Genomic DNA, 19371 nt, shown 5'->3' on the forward strand with positions numbered 1-19371 from the left:
TGTGATAAAACACTCATCTCAACTTTAATCATGGATTTATTAACGAAAATTCCTCCAAAAGAACATTCTGAACACCCAATATATTACAATTTCTCAGTTACCACTCACACCACATCCAGTTACATAAGAGAGAAAGAAATCTCAGATTCTTAGGGAACAGAAAGCAAGGCTGCAACAAGGTAAAACTGTGACATTGGGGACGTCCGTGGTGGTCCAAGACTTCACCTTCCAACGCAGGGGGTTCAGGTTCAATCCCTGGTCAGGGAGCTAAGATTCCACATGACTTGCAGCCAAAAAACCAAAATATAAAAACAGAAGTAATGTTGAAACAAATTCAATAAAGAATTTAAAAATGGTCCACATCAAAAAATATCTTGTAAAAATGTGACAATGTATGTAAAATCCCAAGGACTATGCCTATCTCATGATACATGCTCAAGATCTTGTATTGGTTTTTATTCTAATTCCCTAACATGAAAAGTAAATGGACCTTCTCACATACGTGATAAGAATGATAAAATGGAAAAAATTTTGAAAGTTTATATGTAATAAAGACTGATTTGTCTGCTGAGTAAGAAAATAAGGATCCTAAAAGAAGCAAGAGAATGAGACATAATTCATCCTCAAAAGTCACAGTCTAAATGCTAAAAACAAAGCAAAGTTCACTAAACCTTTCTAAAGGCATCTGAAAGCACAGACCAAAATTCCAGAAAGCATGATTGTCCGTTGGGACTTCATGGATCAATAATTGTTTGTTTTTATTAAAGATTCATCATCATGTTATAAGTAGAAAGAAAATCTTTTAAAAAATGACATACTCTTCCCACAAAAAAAATTGAATAAACAAATTATTTTATGAAGGAGATTACTTTGTTCTTATTTTTTTCATTTACTCTAAAGTGAGTAACACTTGTCATGCTTGTCACAGATGAACAGTAACCCACAAACCATTTTTGGCAGCCAGTCTTCTAGAAAACACCATGAATGAATGAGAGACTTCTGAGATCTGCATTCTTTACTCAAGGACCTCCAATTCCTCCAACCATACGTAAGAGAAAACCTCGCTATGAAACCAGTAACCTTCACTTAGACTGGAGTCAGATCAGAAAATAAGTCTACTGATAACTTACCAGAGGGGATTTGCAACAGCCTAGTATGTATTGTGGGCTTCCCAGGTAGTGTTAGTGGTAAAGAACCCACCTGCCAATGCAGGACACATAAGAAACATGGGTTTGATCCCTGGGTCCAAAAGACCCCTGGAGGAGGGCATGGCAACCTACTCCAATATTCTTGCCTGGAGAATCCCATGGACAGAGGAGCCTGGTGGGCTACGGTCCATAGGGTTGCAAAGAGTCAGACACAACTGAAGCGACTTATCACACACACACGCAGTATGTATTTTATGGGCACTCAGGCCACATGTCAGGACCACAGCTGACCCTCAACAGAATTCTGAGGGGCAGGAGAGTCAGGGGAAGAGTAAATAAGAATTTTCTGAATACCACACTCCTTGATCTAGGTGGTATTATCTCCCATTAAATCTTAAAAATACCATCAGTTGATACTAGTGTTGTTGTTTAGTCGCTCAGTCGTGTCTGACTCTTTGTGACCCCATGGACTGCAGCACGCCAGGCGTCCCTGTCCTTCACCATCTCCTGGAGCTTGCTCAAACTCATGTCCATTGCATCGGTGATGCCATCCAACCATCTCACCCTCTATCTTCCCCCTTTCCATACTCATGTCCATTGAGTCGGTGATGCCATCCAGCCATCTCATCCTCTGTCGTCCCCTTCTCCTCCTGCCTTCAATCTTTTCCCACGTCAGGGTCTTTTGCAATGAGTCAGTTCTTAGCATCAGGTGACCAAAGTATTGGAATTTCAGCTTTAGCATCAGCCCTTCCAATGAATATTCAGGACTGATTTCCCTTAGGATTGACTGGCTGGATCTCCTTGCAGTCCAAGGGGCTCTCAAGAGTCTTCTCCAGCACCACAGTTCAAAAGTATGAATTCTTTGGCACTCAGCCTTCTTAATAGTCCAACTCTCACATCCATACATGACTACTGGAAAAACCATAGCTTTGACTAGACAGACCTTTGTCAGCAAAGTTCTCTGCTTTTTAATATGCTATCTATGTTTGTCATAGTTTTTCTTCCAAAGAGCAAACATCTTTTAATTTCAGGGCTGCAGTCGCCATCTGCAGTAATTTTGGAGCCCCAAAAAATAAAATCTGTCACTGTTTCCATTGTTTCCCCAACCCACTTCAGTATTCTTTTTGAAGAATCCCAATGGACAGATGAGCCTGGCAGACTGCAATCCATGGGGTCATGAAAGTCGGACACAACGGAAGCGACAAAACACACATGCACACATATATATTTATACATATATACACATATATTCTTTTTCATATTCTTTTACATTGTGGTTTATCACAGAACACTGAATATAGCTCCCTGTGTTCTACAGTAAGACCTTGCTATCTATCCATCCTAGACATAATAGTTTATATCCGCTAATCCCAGACTCCCAATCCTTCCCTTCCCCATCCACCTCCCCTTTGGCAACCAGAGGACTGTTCTCTGTCTGTGAATCTATTTCTGTTTTGTAGATAGGTTCATTTGTGTTGTACTTTAGATTCCACATATAAGCAACACCCAAACTTTTTGCTTACTCCTTGCCTTGTGTGTGAACCAAGGACAAGACCAGTAAGAACCACAAACGTTTACTATGCCCTTGTGACTCTCACAGGGTAATCCTGAGGAAACATTTTTCCAGCTTTACTGAGGCATAATTGGTAAATAACACTGTAGAATATTTGAAGTGCACAATGTGATGACTTGATTCAGGTATACTTTGTGAAACAATTTCCCCCATCAGCCTGATTAACTCCTCCAGCACCCCACCTATTCACCTTTCTTCCCTTTGGAGAAAACATTTATGTTTTACTCATAGCAAATTCCAGCTATGATACCATGTTGTCAACCATAACACCCCGTTACACATTAGAGTCTCAGACCTTATTCATCTTATAATTGAAAGTTTACTCCCCTTCACCAATCTCTCCCTATTTCCCCTTCCACCAGCCCCTGGAAACCACTTTTCTACTCTCTTGAAAGAACATCTGAAAGTCCTGGTATGACCCTCAGGTTCCCGAGAGGGTGTATGTGCCTCTCTCCCATCCCTAACGCTCCAACAACAGAGTATCGATGTCTACTCTGCGGTCACTAGGTATCATGCTGGAGAGCTCTCTTCCTTCATCCCTCCTTCCAGGACTGTTGCATGACAGAAAAAATCATTTTTGCTCTGTTCAGTCAATATATTTGGGTCTACTTATAACAGCTACTTAGACTAAGCTCCTAATACAAGTTAATTAGCCTAGTCATTTTTCCATTAAAATTTAGCAACTGGCTGGAATTACAGGGAAATAGGTGTCAATATTTTTGCACGTGTTTTTTCTATCAATAACTTTTGTTATGAGGGCTATCATTACCTTCATTTCAGAGACAAGGATTCTGATATTTAAAGAAGTTAATAAGCTTGCCAAGATTATAAGTTAATAGACTTGACAAGGTTAAACGCCCCAGGTAACACAGTGAACTGCGGGAGCCAGGAACGATGGCAGTGTGCTGTCAAGCCGTGGCCCCTCACCACCATACATATAATCCCTTTGGCCCTGAGTTACACTAGGCAAAGCCAACTCAACTATTCGGGGAGAGAAACACATTTTTTTTTTTAATTTTTTTTTTATCAGATACACTTTATTTTTTTTTCCATTTATATTATTAGTTGGAGGCTAATTACTTTACAATATTGTAGTGATTTCTGTCATACATTGACATGAATCAGCCATGGGTTTACATGTATTCCCCATCCCGATCCTCCCTCCCACCTCCCTCTCTACCCAATCCCTCTGGGTCTTCCCAGTGCACCAGGCCCGAGTACTTGTCTCATGCATCCAACCTGGGCTGGTGATCTGTTTCACCCTAGATAATATACATGTTTTGATGCTGAGAGAGAAACTCATTTTTTAAACAAATAAACTATTCTCTTTTTTGTCAGTTTTTTAATCTTTGCCCAATATTTCTATATTGCCTTTTTTTTTTTTTTACTTTTTTAAAATTTATTTTTAACTGAGGGAAAACTGCTTCCCAATGTTGTGTTGGTTTCTGCCATACAACAACGCAAATCAGCCACAATTATACGCGTATCATCTCCCTCTGGAGCCTCCCTCCCCTCCCCTCACCCAGCCCCCTAGGTCATCACAGAGCCCCGGGCTGGGCTCCCTGAGCGATACAGCAACTTACCAGGTGTATGAGAGGTCTGTGGGGGCCTCGTAACATAGCTCATATTTTCTATAGATCTACGCTTTTAAAAGTGCACTTTCAATGATTAAATATATTTGCGCAAGTGTCATTCACCACGGTAAAAACCCCAGAAGCATTTGAATCTTCCCCTTTCTGCAGGTGAGGCATGAAATCTAGGCATGATGTCTCCATCAGAACGTTCATGAATCTAAGTTCCACCCTCCCAGAAGGTTACAGAATCAGATTAATCAAAACTGGAAGGAACCTCATATGATTCAGTCCAATGTTTTCTTCTTACCATGAGGATGCTGAGACCCAGGGAAATGAAGTAACTTGTCGCAGCCATGTCTAAACTGGTGGTCCAGCTTTCCTCATTCTCTCTGCAATTCCACTCAGCTTCACCCAGAGAACGACAAGAGGCCAAAGAGAAGAGCACTGAGTCCTGTTCCCTGATGACCTCATGACAAGATGTATGATGCTGGGGATGTGGGGGGCAGGGGGACAGTACCATTTACACCTTTGGACAAAATGCTTCCACACCTTTGAATAAAGTGATATATTATTCTATCCACTGGGACACTGACAGACTGCAGCTATTTGTTTATGGCCCTTCTCTTTTTCTTACTGGATTCATTTCACAAGTAAAATTAACGAACATTTAGGAAACCTGGGCTGAGTTCTCCCTTTCTTTTCATGGTCAAGGGCATCAGTAGCTCTGCAGCCCTGAAGCAGTGCCACGAAAGATCCAATCTCTCTCCTTCTCCTTCCCTCTCTCTCCATCTGTCTCCCTCTCTCTCTCTCTTACACACACACACACACTCTCACACACACACAAGATAATCTGATACACAAAGAGGAAAACTAAGTTCATGCTCTTAAAAACAAAAAAATCTCAGGAAATAAATTCAGGTTGTCCTTCTGCTAAGAACAGAAGCAAATGACATTTGTCTGTTAGAGAAAACTTCCGACTTTTCAAAAGTCATCCCTGACCCCTGGAATCATTGATTCCCAGATCTCTATGCAAGAGAAAGTTAAATACCAGCTGCCCACATGCCCTGGTTTGTCTGGGACAGTCCTGGTTAGTGCCTGTTGTCATAAAGTAATTATTAATAGCACCCCTTTTACTCTCAAAAAGGTCCCTGTTTGAAAAATAAAGCACATTGTCACCTGGTCAAATAAGAATTTTTAAAAATCTGTCCATCACATAAAGAACCCTGATTCTTAGAAATAAATGCCAGTAGTACCATAGAGGAAATTAAAATGGATGGTCATAAAAACAAGATGCTTCCCATGAAACTATCTTTTTATTCTTTAAAGTTATAAAATTTCATGTAGAAGTCTATCTCCAAGTAAGTTCTTATAAAGTTCAGATTTGCAAAATACTGCAAATGCCTCACTCAGAAAATATTTCCCATAGTCTTTCTAAAACAGTAATCTTGTCCACCGGAATCTTTAAGCAAACTGATGCTTCACTCCATCATTCTCAGTGTTTCTTTAGGAGTATTATTTGTTATTTGGACCCAAACACTAATTAGAAAGCAGGTAGTTTGGAATATAAAATTTATCCCAGAATACGTTCTTGAGCAAATTTAACCATAAAGAAAATTGAGTTGAGACAACATGTTATGGTGGTTCCGTGCATGGACTTGGAGGCACCCTGGGTTTGAAATAAGCTTTGCCATTTACTAACTGTGAAACTAACCTCTTTCACCTTGGTTTCCCCATACATAAAACTAGAACAGAAATAATATCAACTTTGGGAGTTAGAGCTATTTATGGATCTATATATCTCCAGTTATGTATAGAGAGATGCCAAGGTCATAGCAAAACTATTGATATGTAAGTATTAACACAGGTGGCTGTTGTTGAGATGATGAAGCACTCCTCTGGTGTTTGAAAGAATCTATAATCCAAGGGATTATTCTGTCATGGATAATTAGGTGCACATGCCATTCCAATAAATGATGCTGAAACATCTGGACATCCAAAGACAAAGAAGAAGATGGAAAAGGAGGGGCAAGGAGCATGAGGAGGAAAATGATGAGAAGGAAGGGGAAAGGGGGGAGGAGGAGGGTAAGTATCAACCTAAAATTACTTCTAGTACTTTAAATACTTGGGAAACTAAAAATGATCCTTTTTCCATCTCAAGTACGATTTTCAAAATCCCAAAGCCAAATGCACAAAAATTCCAGACAGAAGTAGGTGCTCTGTTTTATCTCATCCAGAGTGTATGATTGTTACTGCAGAGTGTGTTGGGATAATCTACCTCATAGCACTGGATTTGGTAAGAAAAGAAAATGAATCTTAGCAAAATATAAACTCCTCAAAAAAATAAATAATTCTCAAAGGATCATGCAGATTCTATTGATGTCCTGAGCATCTCATTAATCATAGCTGCCAGTGGTAGAGTTTTCAGGTATTCTGAAAATGCCTAATTAATTGCCATTTTTCATAGGGAATGATAATTTCACAAGGGAATGATAAACACAACATGTTCTTGGAGCAAAACTGAAGTTCAGTTAGTTATTTTAAATTATATTAAAAGATAGCATCACCGTGGCTGTCCTTCTCCCCACTCTGAGAAAGTTCCACGCCTCTGCCCTTCTTTCCTTGCCCCAGGAACCAACGCCTGGGCTCACAGGAGGAGTCTGCCACTCTCCCCCTGCCCACGCGGGCCACACCCTGGCCATGCAGTCGCCAATGCTGAGATCTGCAGTCTGCCACCCCTGGCATCGCTGCCCACCAACTGCCCCACCAAGGCGTCCAGGGCCCGGCACTGAGGATGCCGACTCCTTTGCCAAAGCTGCCAGCACAAGAACACTGGCATTTAGGGCTTTCCACGCTGCTCAAAGACCTCCTGGAAGACACCTCTGCTCATTTTTTTCTCACGAGCAAAACTGCTGAGGTCAAATTAAAGATCACCCAGAAGGGAAGGTGGCCTGCCATACTTAGGGTCCCTCATTTTCTATGGACAAAACCTAAGAATCTCATCTGTCTTTTACCCCAGGAGTTGGAGGTAAGTCTCTCCCCAGGAGGATTTCCAATGTCTCTTAAAAAACAAGTTTTTGAAAGTGCCAAGCTACCAGCTCTCTGGACGTGGCTGAATCTTAGGATGAATTCAGTACAGGCTTAGTCTGTGATCCTTACTGCTTAGAAAGTCAGATAAAATGCACTGCTCATTCACATATGTGAAAGCCACACCTGTGCAGTTAACCAAGATTTATCAGGTACACACCAGACACAGACCTCGGTGCCAGGAAAACCCAATTCTTGTCCTTGAGGAGCTTGCAGTCTGGTGGTGGCCCAAGGCTGTTTGGCTAAAAGATGAAGTTCTCCAGAGTCTATAAATCTGCTCTCAGGTGAGGAAGTGCACCAAATATCAGCTGACCTTGCATTCTTCTCTGATACTATCTCAGTTCAGCAGGATTATAAAAACATGAGGTTATTATGAACAAAAATCACTCTGAGCTATTTGAAATTTCAGTAAAACTAAAAAATGTAGTTCAATGCACAGTATCGCTCACTTCATTTGGACTATTAAGAGAAGCGCTGCCCAAATACATTCACTGATTTGCTTGCTAATGTTCTTCCCAATAGAAGGTCCATAAAAGACTCATTCATTCCACATTGCACAATATCTGTATTTTTGTAGGGAAAAAATGGATTATATTGTCCAATATCCTACAGCCCTTAAATTTCCTCGTATAATATTACCATGGATTCATAACTAATTTCTCTACTGTGTCCACTATTCTTGCTTTTACAAACCATATGGCAATAAACATCATTGTAACTAATATTTGTACATTTCTTTGCTTCAAAAAAATTCTTAGAGTAAAATTACCTGGCCAGTAGACATACAAGTATCTAAGGCATCAATATATATTATGCTCCAGAAAAGTTGTCCCAATATAAGCCCTACTTGTAGTATAAGAACTATATGTTTTATACAAAAATTCTAAAGTAAATAAATGAAACATTGGTGGTTTACTTTCCCAAGAAAATACATTATGTCCAGGAAAGAAAGATGAAGTAAGAGACATAAATTATGATCTCCTGAAGAGAATAAACAGTTTCTGGATTTAAAACTTTTTTCAATCCAACAGCACTTTTAACCATATTTATGATGTCGAAGCTAAAACTCCAATACTTTGGCCACCTGATGGGAAGAGCTGACTCATTTGAAAAGACCCTGATGCTGGGAAAGATTGAGGGCAGGTGGAGAAGGGGACGAGAGAGAATGAGATGGTTGGATGGCATCACTGACTCAATGGACATGAGTTTGGGTGAACTCCGGGAGTTGGTGATGGACAGGGAGGCCTGGCGTGCTGCAGTCCATGGGGTCGCAAAGAGTCGGACACGACTGAGTGACTGAACTGAACTGATGTTCTTCTATTAAACATTCTACACACACATGCACTAGGATGCCTACCTAACAATTCACTTCAACTCTTCCTCTCCTACAAACATCCAGCCTTGATAAGTCTAGCAGTTATTGGTATATTTTTTATTAATTGTATGAGCTACATATTAGGTATTTCATAATTATTTGCACTACACAATTTATCCCTTTTTTTCTCTCCCTACACAGAACCTACATTAATGTAATATAAATATTCTCTACTGAATATGGACCATAATGTCTTTCAGAATGGGTACCATGTTTTATTAGAGAAATACAAATCAAAACTACACTGAGGTATCACCCCACAAGGGTCAGAATGGCCATCATCAAAAAATCTGCAAACAATAAATGCTGGAGAAGACGTGGAGAAAAGGAAACCGCCATGCACTGTAAGTGGAAGCGTAAATTGAAATAGCCGCTATGGAAAACATCATGGAGGGTCCTTAAAATACTAAGCATAGAACTACCCATCTGACCCAGTAATCCCATGACTGGACCATATACCCAGAGAAAACCCCAATGTTCATTGCAACACTGTTTACAAAAGCCAGGGTGTGGAAGCAACCTAAATGCCCATCACAGAGGAATGGATAAAGAAGATGTGGTACATATATATAATGGAATATTACTCAGCCATAAAAAGGAACGAACTGGGTCGTTTGTAGAGATGCAGATGTACCTGGAGAGTGTCATACAGAGAGAAGGAAGTCAGAAAGAGAAAAACAAATATCATACATTAATGCATATATATATTTATGGAATAGAAAAATGGTATAGATGATCTTATCTGCAAAGTAGAAATAGAGACACAGATACAGAGAACAAATGTATGGATATCAAAGGGGGAAGGAGGAGGCTATGAGGAATTGAGAGGTTGGGATTGATCTATAGAAACTATTGATACTATACATAAAATAGATAACCAATGAGAACCTACAGCATGGCACAGGGAACTCTACTTGATGCTCTGCGGTGACCTGATGGGAAGGAAGCCCAGAAGGGACAGGATGCACGTATGTGTGGGGCTGAGTCATTTTGCAGTGCAGCAGAAACTAACAAACACTCTAAAGCAACTCTACTCCAATAAAAATTAATTAAAATTAAAATCATTTGGAAAAATAAAATCAACACTCTTACTTTTGAAACTTTGTCACCCTTCCAGGAGAGACAAAATTAAAACTTAGAATTTTGATGATGGCACACTTCCTAAGCATTGCCTCTGGTTTGAAATCACATCCTCAGGACTTCCCTAGTGGTCCTGTGGTTAAAATTCCTTGCTTCTACTGCAGGGCGTGAGGGTTTGACTTCTGGTCAGGAAACTATGATCCCACATGCTGTCTGGTGTGGGCAAAAATTTTTAAAAAGGAAAAAAGAAATCACATTCTCTCGCAGAGGACAAACCTCAAGCACAAATCCAGGGTTTATGTAACTTGTACCCCACTGTGATTCCCATTTGTCTAATGGCTCCTGTTTACTGAAGGCTAGTTGTATGCAAGTGCTTTTCCAAAATTTCCTCATTGCCCGTCCATATAATGGCCCTGGGAGGCATGTCACACCCTGTTTTAGAGATAAGGAAACTGAAGCTGATGTAGAATGAACACATAAGAGCCTGGATTTGAACGCTCGCCCCAGAGTCCCTGCATTGAACCACCACGATCACTATGGCACAAAGAAGCAGGGTCAAAACTATAACTTTCTTAATTTTCCAACTTCCAGAAACAGCATAATATCTTTAATTACATGCTCAGAATATTTCTTGGCACACCATATACCATGGTTTATACAACATTTATACAAAAGACCTCTCTCTCAGTGAAGACTCTGGGTGCCTAACAACACTCACCACCTGTTGAAAAGATTTTCCAACAGTGAACATTGAGGAAGATTGACTTTTGACATGTTTTCTGGTTTGAGAGGACTGAGGGAGCCCAGGCATTTCCCTCACATCCTCCTCTGGACCACACGAAAAGGAGAGGAGAGGAATCTAAGAGAATAAAGCCGCACTTGTAAGAGATCTATCATAGGAGGGGAATCAGCATGAAGCTGTGGGCCGTAAGTCCCTGGAAGGTAGGAGATGGAGGTGCACTGTGCTATGAAGCAGAGTTGCAGCTAGGAAGGGGCCCTGATAGATGTCTCTCCAAACCCTGGAGGCACCAGAGCCAAGGAAGGCAAATTTCACAGGGCAGGACTGTAGGTGGGCTGCAAAGAAGAGAATTATTTGGCGGTCTGTAAGTCCCATCCCGCTTCTCCTTCCACTTGCCGTGCAAAGGAGAACGGGCAGGCAGAAGGTCACAAGCTACACGCAGAGAACTCCCGGGCTGGATGGATGAATGAATAGAAGAAGCCAGTGGAACAACAAACATACAGGAATTCCCAGGTTGAAAGCTGAGGTCCCCTGGAAAAGCAAAACGGAAATGGAAACATTTGATTTTTCCCTATTACCTTCACACTTTCTAAAAGAGCTGCCCATTCTCTGATAAGCTTATTAATTCAAGCTGATGTTTTCTCATTCAGCTTCCCCATGATGACGTGATATCCCAGCAAAGTGTAACAGGTTCAGGAAAGCAATCCCGTGAGCTCTCTGCTCTGCTCTGAAAATGAACGTCATCAAGTCAGTATTTACGAGCATGAAGTGGTCTCTGAATGGCTACATCCCTGACAGACACAAGGCCAATCTTGGAGCACAAACTGCAGTGACATGTTCCCCAGAAGCTACCCGTGCAAGGAACCCCCACTTAACTGAGGAGACTGAGGAAAGGACACTCAAGAAAATCTCAGGTTATAAATAAAAGAGAAACACCAGCTGTTAAATCACAGACACCCTCTCGCCATTTTAAAAAACCATCTCCTTATTTTTATGATCAGGCAGCAAAACAAAGCCCGTGACTCTCTGATGTACTTGCATCACTAACACCGAAGTCTGCTTGCCATTCCCTGGGGGGAGCCGTACCCCCAACAGCATGCCTGGCTAGTTAAGTCATTGTAATTCCCACAATGAGAACCTAGGAACCACCTCACCGCAGTGCAGGGTGTTATAAATGTCGCTGTGAAATCACAGCTCAGTGAGAGCCTACCATCCATCTTTCTTCTGTTACTTGTCATCACACAGAGCTCCAGCACAAGATCCGTTCAAACAGCGCATCTCAGACTTACATTATCAGCAGACACTGCCTTAATTAGCAGTGATTTTCAAAGGACTGCTTTGGCTTCGAGAACTTCCGGTGAACCATAAAGTAGAAATCTGGATCCTTATCAGTTTCACTTTACTCTTCACCTCCCTGCCCTGGGTTCTAATAGACACAGTCCTCATTTTTTTTCCTTTGAGAAAAAAGAAAAATGGAAATGGTGGCTAGGATTTTGCCATTCATGTGCAATCCACTTTTTCCTCAACCTCAGTGATGCAAAAGGGACTAAAATTAGAGTTGCAAAGGGACCAAGTTATCTGTGTCAGGCACATCACAAGGAGCAGCGAGAACTACACAAGAGAATGAATATGCCCTAAAGAAACCATCTCAGAAATAACATTTAAAACACAGAGCCCATATTTTGTAAATTGCTACTCCTGATGAAAACACAGAGCCCATTTTATTTTATCTACTGTTGTAAGAAAACAGAATGCTTTATTTTGATAGTATCTCAATATTAATACTGAAGCAATTACATGCTTCTCTATTCATTGATTCCATAATTTCCCCCCATGATCCAGTTCTCAAATCTTTGTCATTTCTGAGTGAAAACACTGAAAACATATGCAATTCGATTTGTGAGTACTGAACTGTGAACTTTCTATACTGCAAGGAAGGTTTAATCTAATCACAAGGACTTCTGTTTTACATTTGGTCAGTGATGACAGAAAAAGTACAAATTATCTCAATGTTTGTATAAACAGACATTCTTTGCCATGGAAAAAATTTAATCAGCACACAGCCAAAGGGTATTTTGCTACTGACTCAAAGTTTCAGAGAGAATAAAGATCTTGACAAATCCAACCCAGCCTTGTACAACCTAGCCTCTTAGCTAGGACACCAAAGTGAAAGTGAAAGGGTTAGTCACTCAGTCGTGTCCAGCTCTTTGTGACCCCATGAACTGTAGCCCACCAGGCTCCTCTGTCCACAGGAGTCTCCAGGCAAGAATACTGGAGTGGATTTCCATGCCCTCCTCCAGGGGATCTTCCCTACCCAGAGACTGAACCCAGATCTCCTGCATTTCAGGCACATTCTTTACCGTCTAAGCCACCAGGGAAGCCCCAGGACACCAAAGTTTAAGTGACTTGTCAAAAGCCAGACAAATACAACCTTCCCTAGCCTCAGATACAACATGCTTTTCACCACACAGGCACTTAGGAAGAGGAAGAAAACCTCTTCTTTGGAATAAGAAGTCCTCATCATCACACACACACACACACACACACACACACACACACACAGAAGCATAGTTTCTCTGTTCTGATTTTCAGATATGTTAGAATGGTCCCCAGAACACCTGCATATACTCACCTACCCTAACTCATTTTCCCAGCCTCACCTTATTCTGCCATGATGCCCATTAAGACTCAACTGCAAAATTGGTGCAGCCATTATGGAGAACAGTATGGAGGGGCCTCAAAAAGCTAAAAATAGAGCTACCATATGATCCAGCATAACCACTCCTAGGCACATATCCAGACAAAACCATAATTCAAAAGGATCCATGCACCTGCACCAGTGTTCACGGCAGCACTATTTACAATAGCCAGGACAGGGGAGCAATTTAAATGTGTCCACTGACAGAGGAATAGACAAGAAAGACTTGGTCTATATATATGTGAATACACAAAGGAATATTACTCAGCAGTAAAAAGGAATGAAATAGTGCCATTTGCAGAGACATGGAACAACCTAGAAATGGTCATACAGAGTGAAGTAAGTCAGAAAGAGAAAAACAAGTATCATATAATATCATGTATATGTGAGATATAGAAAAATTGTATAAATGAACATATCTGCAAAGCAGAAATAGAGTACAGACGTAGAGAACAAACTTAAGGTTCCCAGGCAGTGAAGGAGGGGTGGGATGAGCCGGGAGATGGAGACCGATGTACACACGCTACTCTGCAAAATGCAGATAATGCATGAGAACCCACTGCTCAGCAGGGAGCCCTCCTCGGTGCTCTGTGGTGACCTAACAGGAAGGAAAGAAAAAGAGGGCGATGTATGCACGTGCAACTGATGCACTTGGCAGCATGGCAGAAGCTAACACAACACTGTAAAGCAACTACACTCCAATAAAAAATGGTTTTAAAAGAAGACTCAGTTCCCACGGCTAAGTTTCCCACTGATGCCCATGACGGTGACCCATCACTATCACGGCATCACAGCGTCTCATCTCCTCCCTCCATTTTTTATTTCATGCTACAGGTTCTTCAGATAGCTTTAAAAATGTATTACTGGCTTTATGGGGAGGAGGCCAGAGAGAGGTTAGAGGGGGACTGTTTCTCATGAAAAAGAGCTCTAACAGTAGTTACTTTGTTTTTTACTTTGCTCTGCCAATGGTCAGGACTCATGGTTACTCTTTGCAACTATACATCTTCACCTCCCCTGAAACGAGAATCTTCTTTCTACTCACAATGCTTGAGGGCTGTTTCAGGTCTTTGGAGAGTGTGTCTTCATCAATGAACTCCCTAATACCTGGTACAGACTGCTCAATCCTATGCCCCCTCTACTGACTTCTCGGAGGAGGCCTATCCCTGTAAGATATGAGGACAACTTCCTTGATCTTACTAAAAATTCCCAAGTGACGCTGAGCTCAGGAATTCAGAGAATCCTAGTTCTGAGTCTCCTCAGTTTGCCTTCCAGTCAAGGGAGGCTTACTGAGCCACTTACCATAAAATTGTGTTCAGTACCACCCATCTGTTTTGTGAAAAATAATTATTTGCACAGAGTATGTTGAGTGTCAGCTTATTACAGAGCTTTGGCTCTCTCTAGAGAAATGGGAACAGTAAATTCAAAATATACTGATGACGAATGGGCCATCTTGGGAGGCGTGTAGAATTCACAGCAGGCACCACTGACGTGCCAGAGAGGTCAGCGGCATTCTCAGAGATGCGCAGATGCCTGCCACTCTCCGTGACGGTGCCAGCCATAAAACCAAATGAGCCAGTAGCATGGAGGAGTTAAGGTTTGGGCACAGATTAACTCACATCCTCTACATCATAATAATCAGACACAATGGACATCCAAAACAACGTCTCAGTGAAGTCCAGAACATAGCAAGGGTCGCTGGACCACTCTCACAAATAGCAAAGAAATGGAAGGAAGTTTTCAAGATAAATAACCGAATACCAAAGAAAAGGAAATATTGTTTGTTTGTTCTCCACTTCCCTTCATTTTGGTCATCAGCAGAATTAGTTTATTAAGGATCTAGGGCAACCAATTATGATATAAAGATAGAGATGCAGCACCTTTCCTCCAGAGAATTTAAAAAATTACTAAAATTTACCACTTATTGTATTACGTGATGCTACTTGTCAGAAATAATGCATAGATCAGAAACAACACTCAAGCTGTACAGAAAATAATCTCTCAATAACACACCAAAAACATAATAATATATAATTTTTTGTTCAGATACGTAAGCACCTACTGAGTGCCTGTTATCAGGAACCCTACTTAGATACAATAAGAAAAATAAATAGGTATGCAGATGCTGGTTTGATGCCTTGGGAGCTTGTTGGGTGAAATTTGAAATTGGTTATCATACAGGGAGGGTTAAGAGAGACCAGAGAAGGGGCGGACCCTCCAGACGGTGGGTGGAAGGTTTAATAAGCAGGGATCTTACACACAAGGCTTTCTTGGGCATCAGCAAGAGGAGTGAATCTCCTGGATTGCCTGTCAGAATCTTAAAAGTTTACAGAGAGGTCTTAACTGGGTCCAGTCAGACTGTCCCACCCAGACAGTCTCAGCATCCCCTTCCTCTCAAGGCTGCATCCTGAAACAGCTCCCACTGTGGGAACAGTGGACAAAATTCATACTCTAAGGACGGGGGACCAAGGAGGAGGCTTCCACTGCCTGGGTCTTGCTCTTGGGTCAACCAGAGGTCATGTTCTCTCTATGATCTCCTCCAGCAGTCAATATTATAATGAAATAAAATATGTTACTGCATAAAATGCTTGACGATTGTTCTCATTGTTAAGACATTCTGATGAGTAATTATATACAGTCTTGCTATCCCAAGATTATGTAAGAGTGAAAAAATTTGAAACGTTTATGCTTTGTACCCTTAGAATATTTCTAAGCTACTTAAGCTTACCATCACTCCTTTATAATCTACTAAAAAAATAATCAAAACATATTAATCTCCTCGATGGCCAAGACTTGATCAAGCATGTTCCATGGCAGCCCTTAGCACCTGTCTTGCTCAAATGGGCATTCAGGAATACTTACTGACCTGAAAGGATCTTTCTGTTTCTGAGGACAGACACGAGGTTTTCTCCTACCTAACAGACACGAGGTTGACTCTCTGAAAATGCTCCAAACAAAACTCAACAATAATATCGGGAATTATAACCAAAACAGCAGTTCTGTGTTTTGTTTGCTAACAGATTTCTTCTTAGGAAAAGATTTTATTTGTATTATTGAATCTATAAATTGATGATTGATTTAACCTTAACGTACTACCCTTCACTGGATTACCACAGAATTTTTAAATGTATGTTTTGTATGCTTATATTTTATCCATCATTTTTTCTTCCACATCTTTTCTCTTTCATTGTATTCAAAAGTGTCATGATTCTCTTTCCCTGAAATTGAGGAGAATGTTTTTTGTGAGAGCCTAAGAAAACCTACATGTCATAGGATAAGTCTTTCACCCTCAAATTTAAAATAAGTAAAAAAAATTTTAATAATTAAAGGTAAAATTTTACTTAAAATACCAGTTTTCAGCTTCTTATATTATACACATCCTGTTTAACAAACTGTCAGATGATGAATTTCTTTCTCGATCTCAGATAGTTACTTTTACTCAAAAAAGCAATATTTTTTTAGTAAAAAACACAGTAGTGAATTCTACTGTGTTCATTTGTTTCTACAAAGCATCCATATAAAATGAGCTGGATGTCGCACCCTTCTCATTATCATGATTTCTGTGATATTTATTGAACATTTATTACTTGGGAAGATAGAATTGTCTCTTGAGATATAGTAACTGATGTGATAGAAATTACTAGACTTACATGTGAGATCTATTTGTTCTTAGCACCTTTTAAGAGAAAGAGACCATCATTATGTCAGAATGCTCTAAGATCCATGACTATATTTACTCTGTTAATACATGTATCTTATAATACATGTATCTGTTAATACATGTTGAAGATCAATGTAAGTGAAATTCTTTGTTGATGTATTTAATAATATAAAAGAAAAGGAGTTTGGAGAGTAGTCAAAATTTCTTGCTTTAATTTTACTTATGTTATTTACTTATTTTTGGAGTAGGAAATGGCAGCCCACTCCAGTATTCTTGCCTGGAAAATCCCAAAGACAGAGGACCCTGGCAGGCTACAGTCCACACGGTCACAAAGAATCAGACACGACTCAGCAGCTGAGTACTAGCACTATTTACTTATTTATCTGTTTATCTGCGCAGGTAACTTTCCCAAGTACTGAACTTTACTTACTGTGTTCCTGCCCTCCCTAAGAACCGCCTACGCTCAGTACAGATTGGATATTCTGGCACCTTCCGATCCACCCCAGATTTTCCTCCAATCTCCTGGAAATTAATCAGGGACCAGTCCTAGGCTTCCCCTCCAGAGTAAAGTCCATGAATGTTATGACTATTACTCCCTCTAAAGAGAGGTTTTTGCTCACTTCTAGATTCAGAGCTGTGTTCCACAGAGATTCGGGCACATCTGACCTCCCGGGCAGTGAAATGTTTATACACCAAGAGTTCATTTTCACTTTTGTTCACTTGTCCCATGTCCACTATGTTTATTTGCAAAACTTCCTCTAAAAGACTGCCAGTGATCTCTGGATCAAATTTCACACTTGTTCATAGAAACTCTTACTGGTGTATTTATTTACCATCTATCTGGTTCCATCAAGGTTTTATCACTCCTAAGCCTTCATAGTTAACATACCTGAGTGTTCCTTTTACTTTGAAACGCATTTCAGCTTTCTCTTTCTATATAAACAAAGCCTGGATATGTACTTGCTAAGTAAGTAAGGCCAAAAGCAGTTTGAAAATAACAGGTTCAGCTGAGGGACTTCACATACATTATAGTTAATGCTCGTAACAGCCTTCCGATTAGGTATCCCTGCTCCCCAGTAACAAGCGAGTTAACTCAGACACAAAAAGCTTAAACAAAATCCCATCGTCCCACATTTAGAAGTGATGGAGTGAGGATTCTCATCAGATCTTCCTGATTCAAAACCCCTGGTTAGTTCTACAGTAATTCATGGCTTTTTAAAACAGTCCAAAAGCAAAGCAGTCTGAGGCCATGACATGTTTAAACAATCACCTGAAGAGAGGTCCACGGTCAATATTCAAAATGACCCAAATCCTTTAAGGATTTTATATATTTTATCCAATATATTTCTTCAAGACCTTGAAATTTTAACATACTTTAGGAGTTTTCAACTCAATATGGTTTTTTCTTCCACCTTTCAAGTTTTAATATCATTACTAGTGCTTAAATCTCAATGTCAGACATCCAGAACAATGCATTCTCATGAGTTCAAGAAGTCACAGTCTTACAGTCAATACAGTTTTAGTTTTTGCTACTTGCACAGCTATTAAAATAAGCCATGCCCTGTTCTAACATTAACTCAGAAGCTGCAGTAACTTTATAAACACAATTAATCTCCTAAGCCTATCAGGTGAACCATGAACAATACATTCTACTCGAAGTTACAGTACATTCTGTGTTTGAGCAAACAGAAGTGAGCACTGTGTTTACTGACACTGAATTTCTTAGCATCAAGGTAAAGCAACTTTTACAAATTTTACTGCCAAACACTAAACTTTTTCAAAAGTAAATTTTATCCTTACATTTTATCATTAACCTTTCCATAAAAAAATTAAAATTCTCAGATTTCCCTTGACACACATTCCTGGTATCTCTGAAATTGAGTTTTGAATATTCACTAAACTTCATATGAGTAAAGAAAATAATCTCCCAGTATCGAGGTGACCACCACCAGGTCTCAAAATAAATGGATCCTGGTTGTTAAAACAGAGATAAACCATATCATTTAAGTAAATCTAATTTACCCACATTCTAGTAATGACATCATATTAATAATTTTATCACATTGTTTTCAGTAAAACCCTTGGAACTTTCAAGGTCATTGACCAGAAAAACAGGGAAATACAGGTGCCTGGTATAACTTTTTCAAACTATAACTGATTTTTACTGTTAGTTACATCATAAATCCGTGTTTGTGAAATATCAGTCTTACCGTCAGTTTCTCCTCTAAATTCTCATTTAATAAGCTTCCTTTTTCATGCTTTTCAAAGTCCATGTTGAAAGAGAATGAGAGAGAGAGAGAGAGAGAAAAGGCAAGATTCCGATTCTGTCTAGAAAATGATGTGACGTGCTTACATGTTAGATATCGCAGGACATTCCAAGTTGTGAGAGCCCAGGACACTATCAGAAAGCCCTGGCGATAATTTCTGGTTAGCTAGTGTTTC

General features: G+C 40.1%; 1 protein-coding gene across 3 annotated transcripts in view; it reads right to left on the reverse strand.

Annotated features, from left to right (window-relative positions):
• The window catches only part of LOC122429488 (muscular LMNA interacting protein), a 293970-nt gene that overhangs the window by 264127 nt on the left and 10472 nt on the right, over window positions 1-19371 (reverse strand). The window contains exon 1 of one of the 3 annotated variants that reach the window (XM_043449801.1): window positions 19140-19346. The exons of 1 other annotated variant lie outside the window; for it this stretch is intronic. In XM_043449801.1, the coding sequence (XP_043305736.1) occupies window positions 19140-19202 (63 nt within the window). In that variant the 5' untranslated portion in view covers window positions 19203-19346. Of the gene's footprint in view, window positions 1-19139; window positions 19347-19371 lie in introns of those variants that run through there. One more of the 3 variants, XM_043449813.1, reaches the window with a different exon arrangement.

This window comes from Cervus canadensis, chromosome 28, assembly GCF_019320065.1.
Source record: "Cervus canadensis isolate Bull #8, Minnesota chromosome 28, ASM1932006v1, whole genome shotgun sequence".
Lineage (NCBI taxonomy): Eukaryota > Metazoa > Chordata > Mammalia > Artiodactyla > Cervidae > Cervus > Cervus canadensis.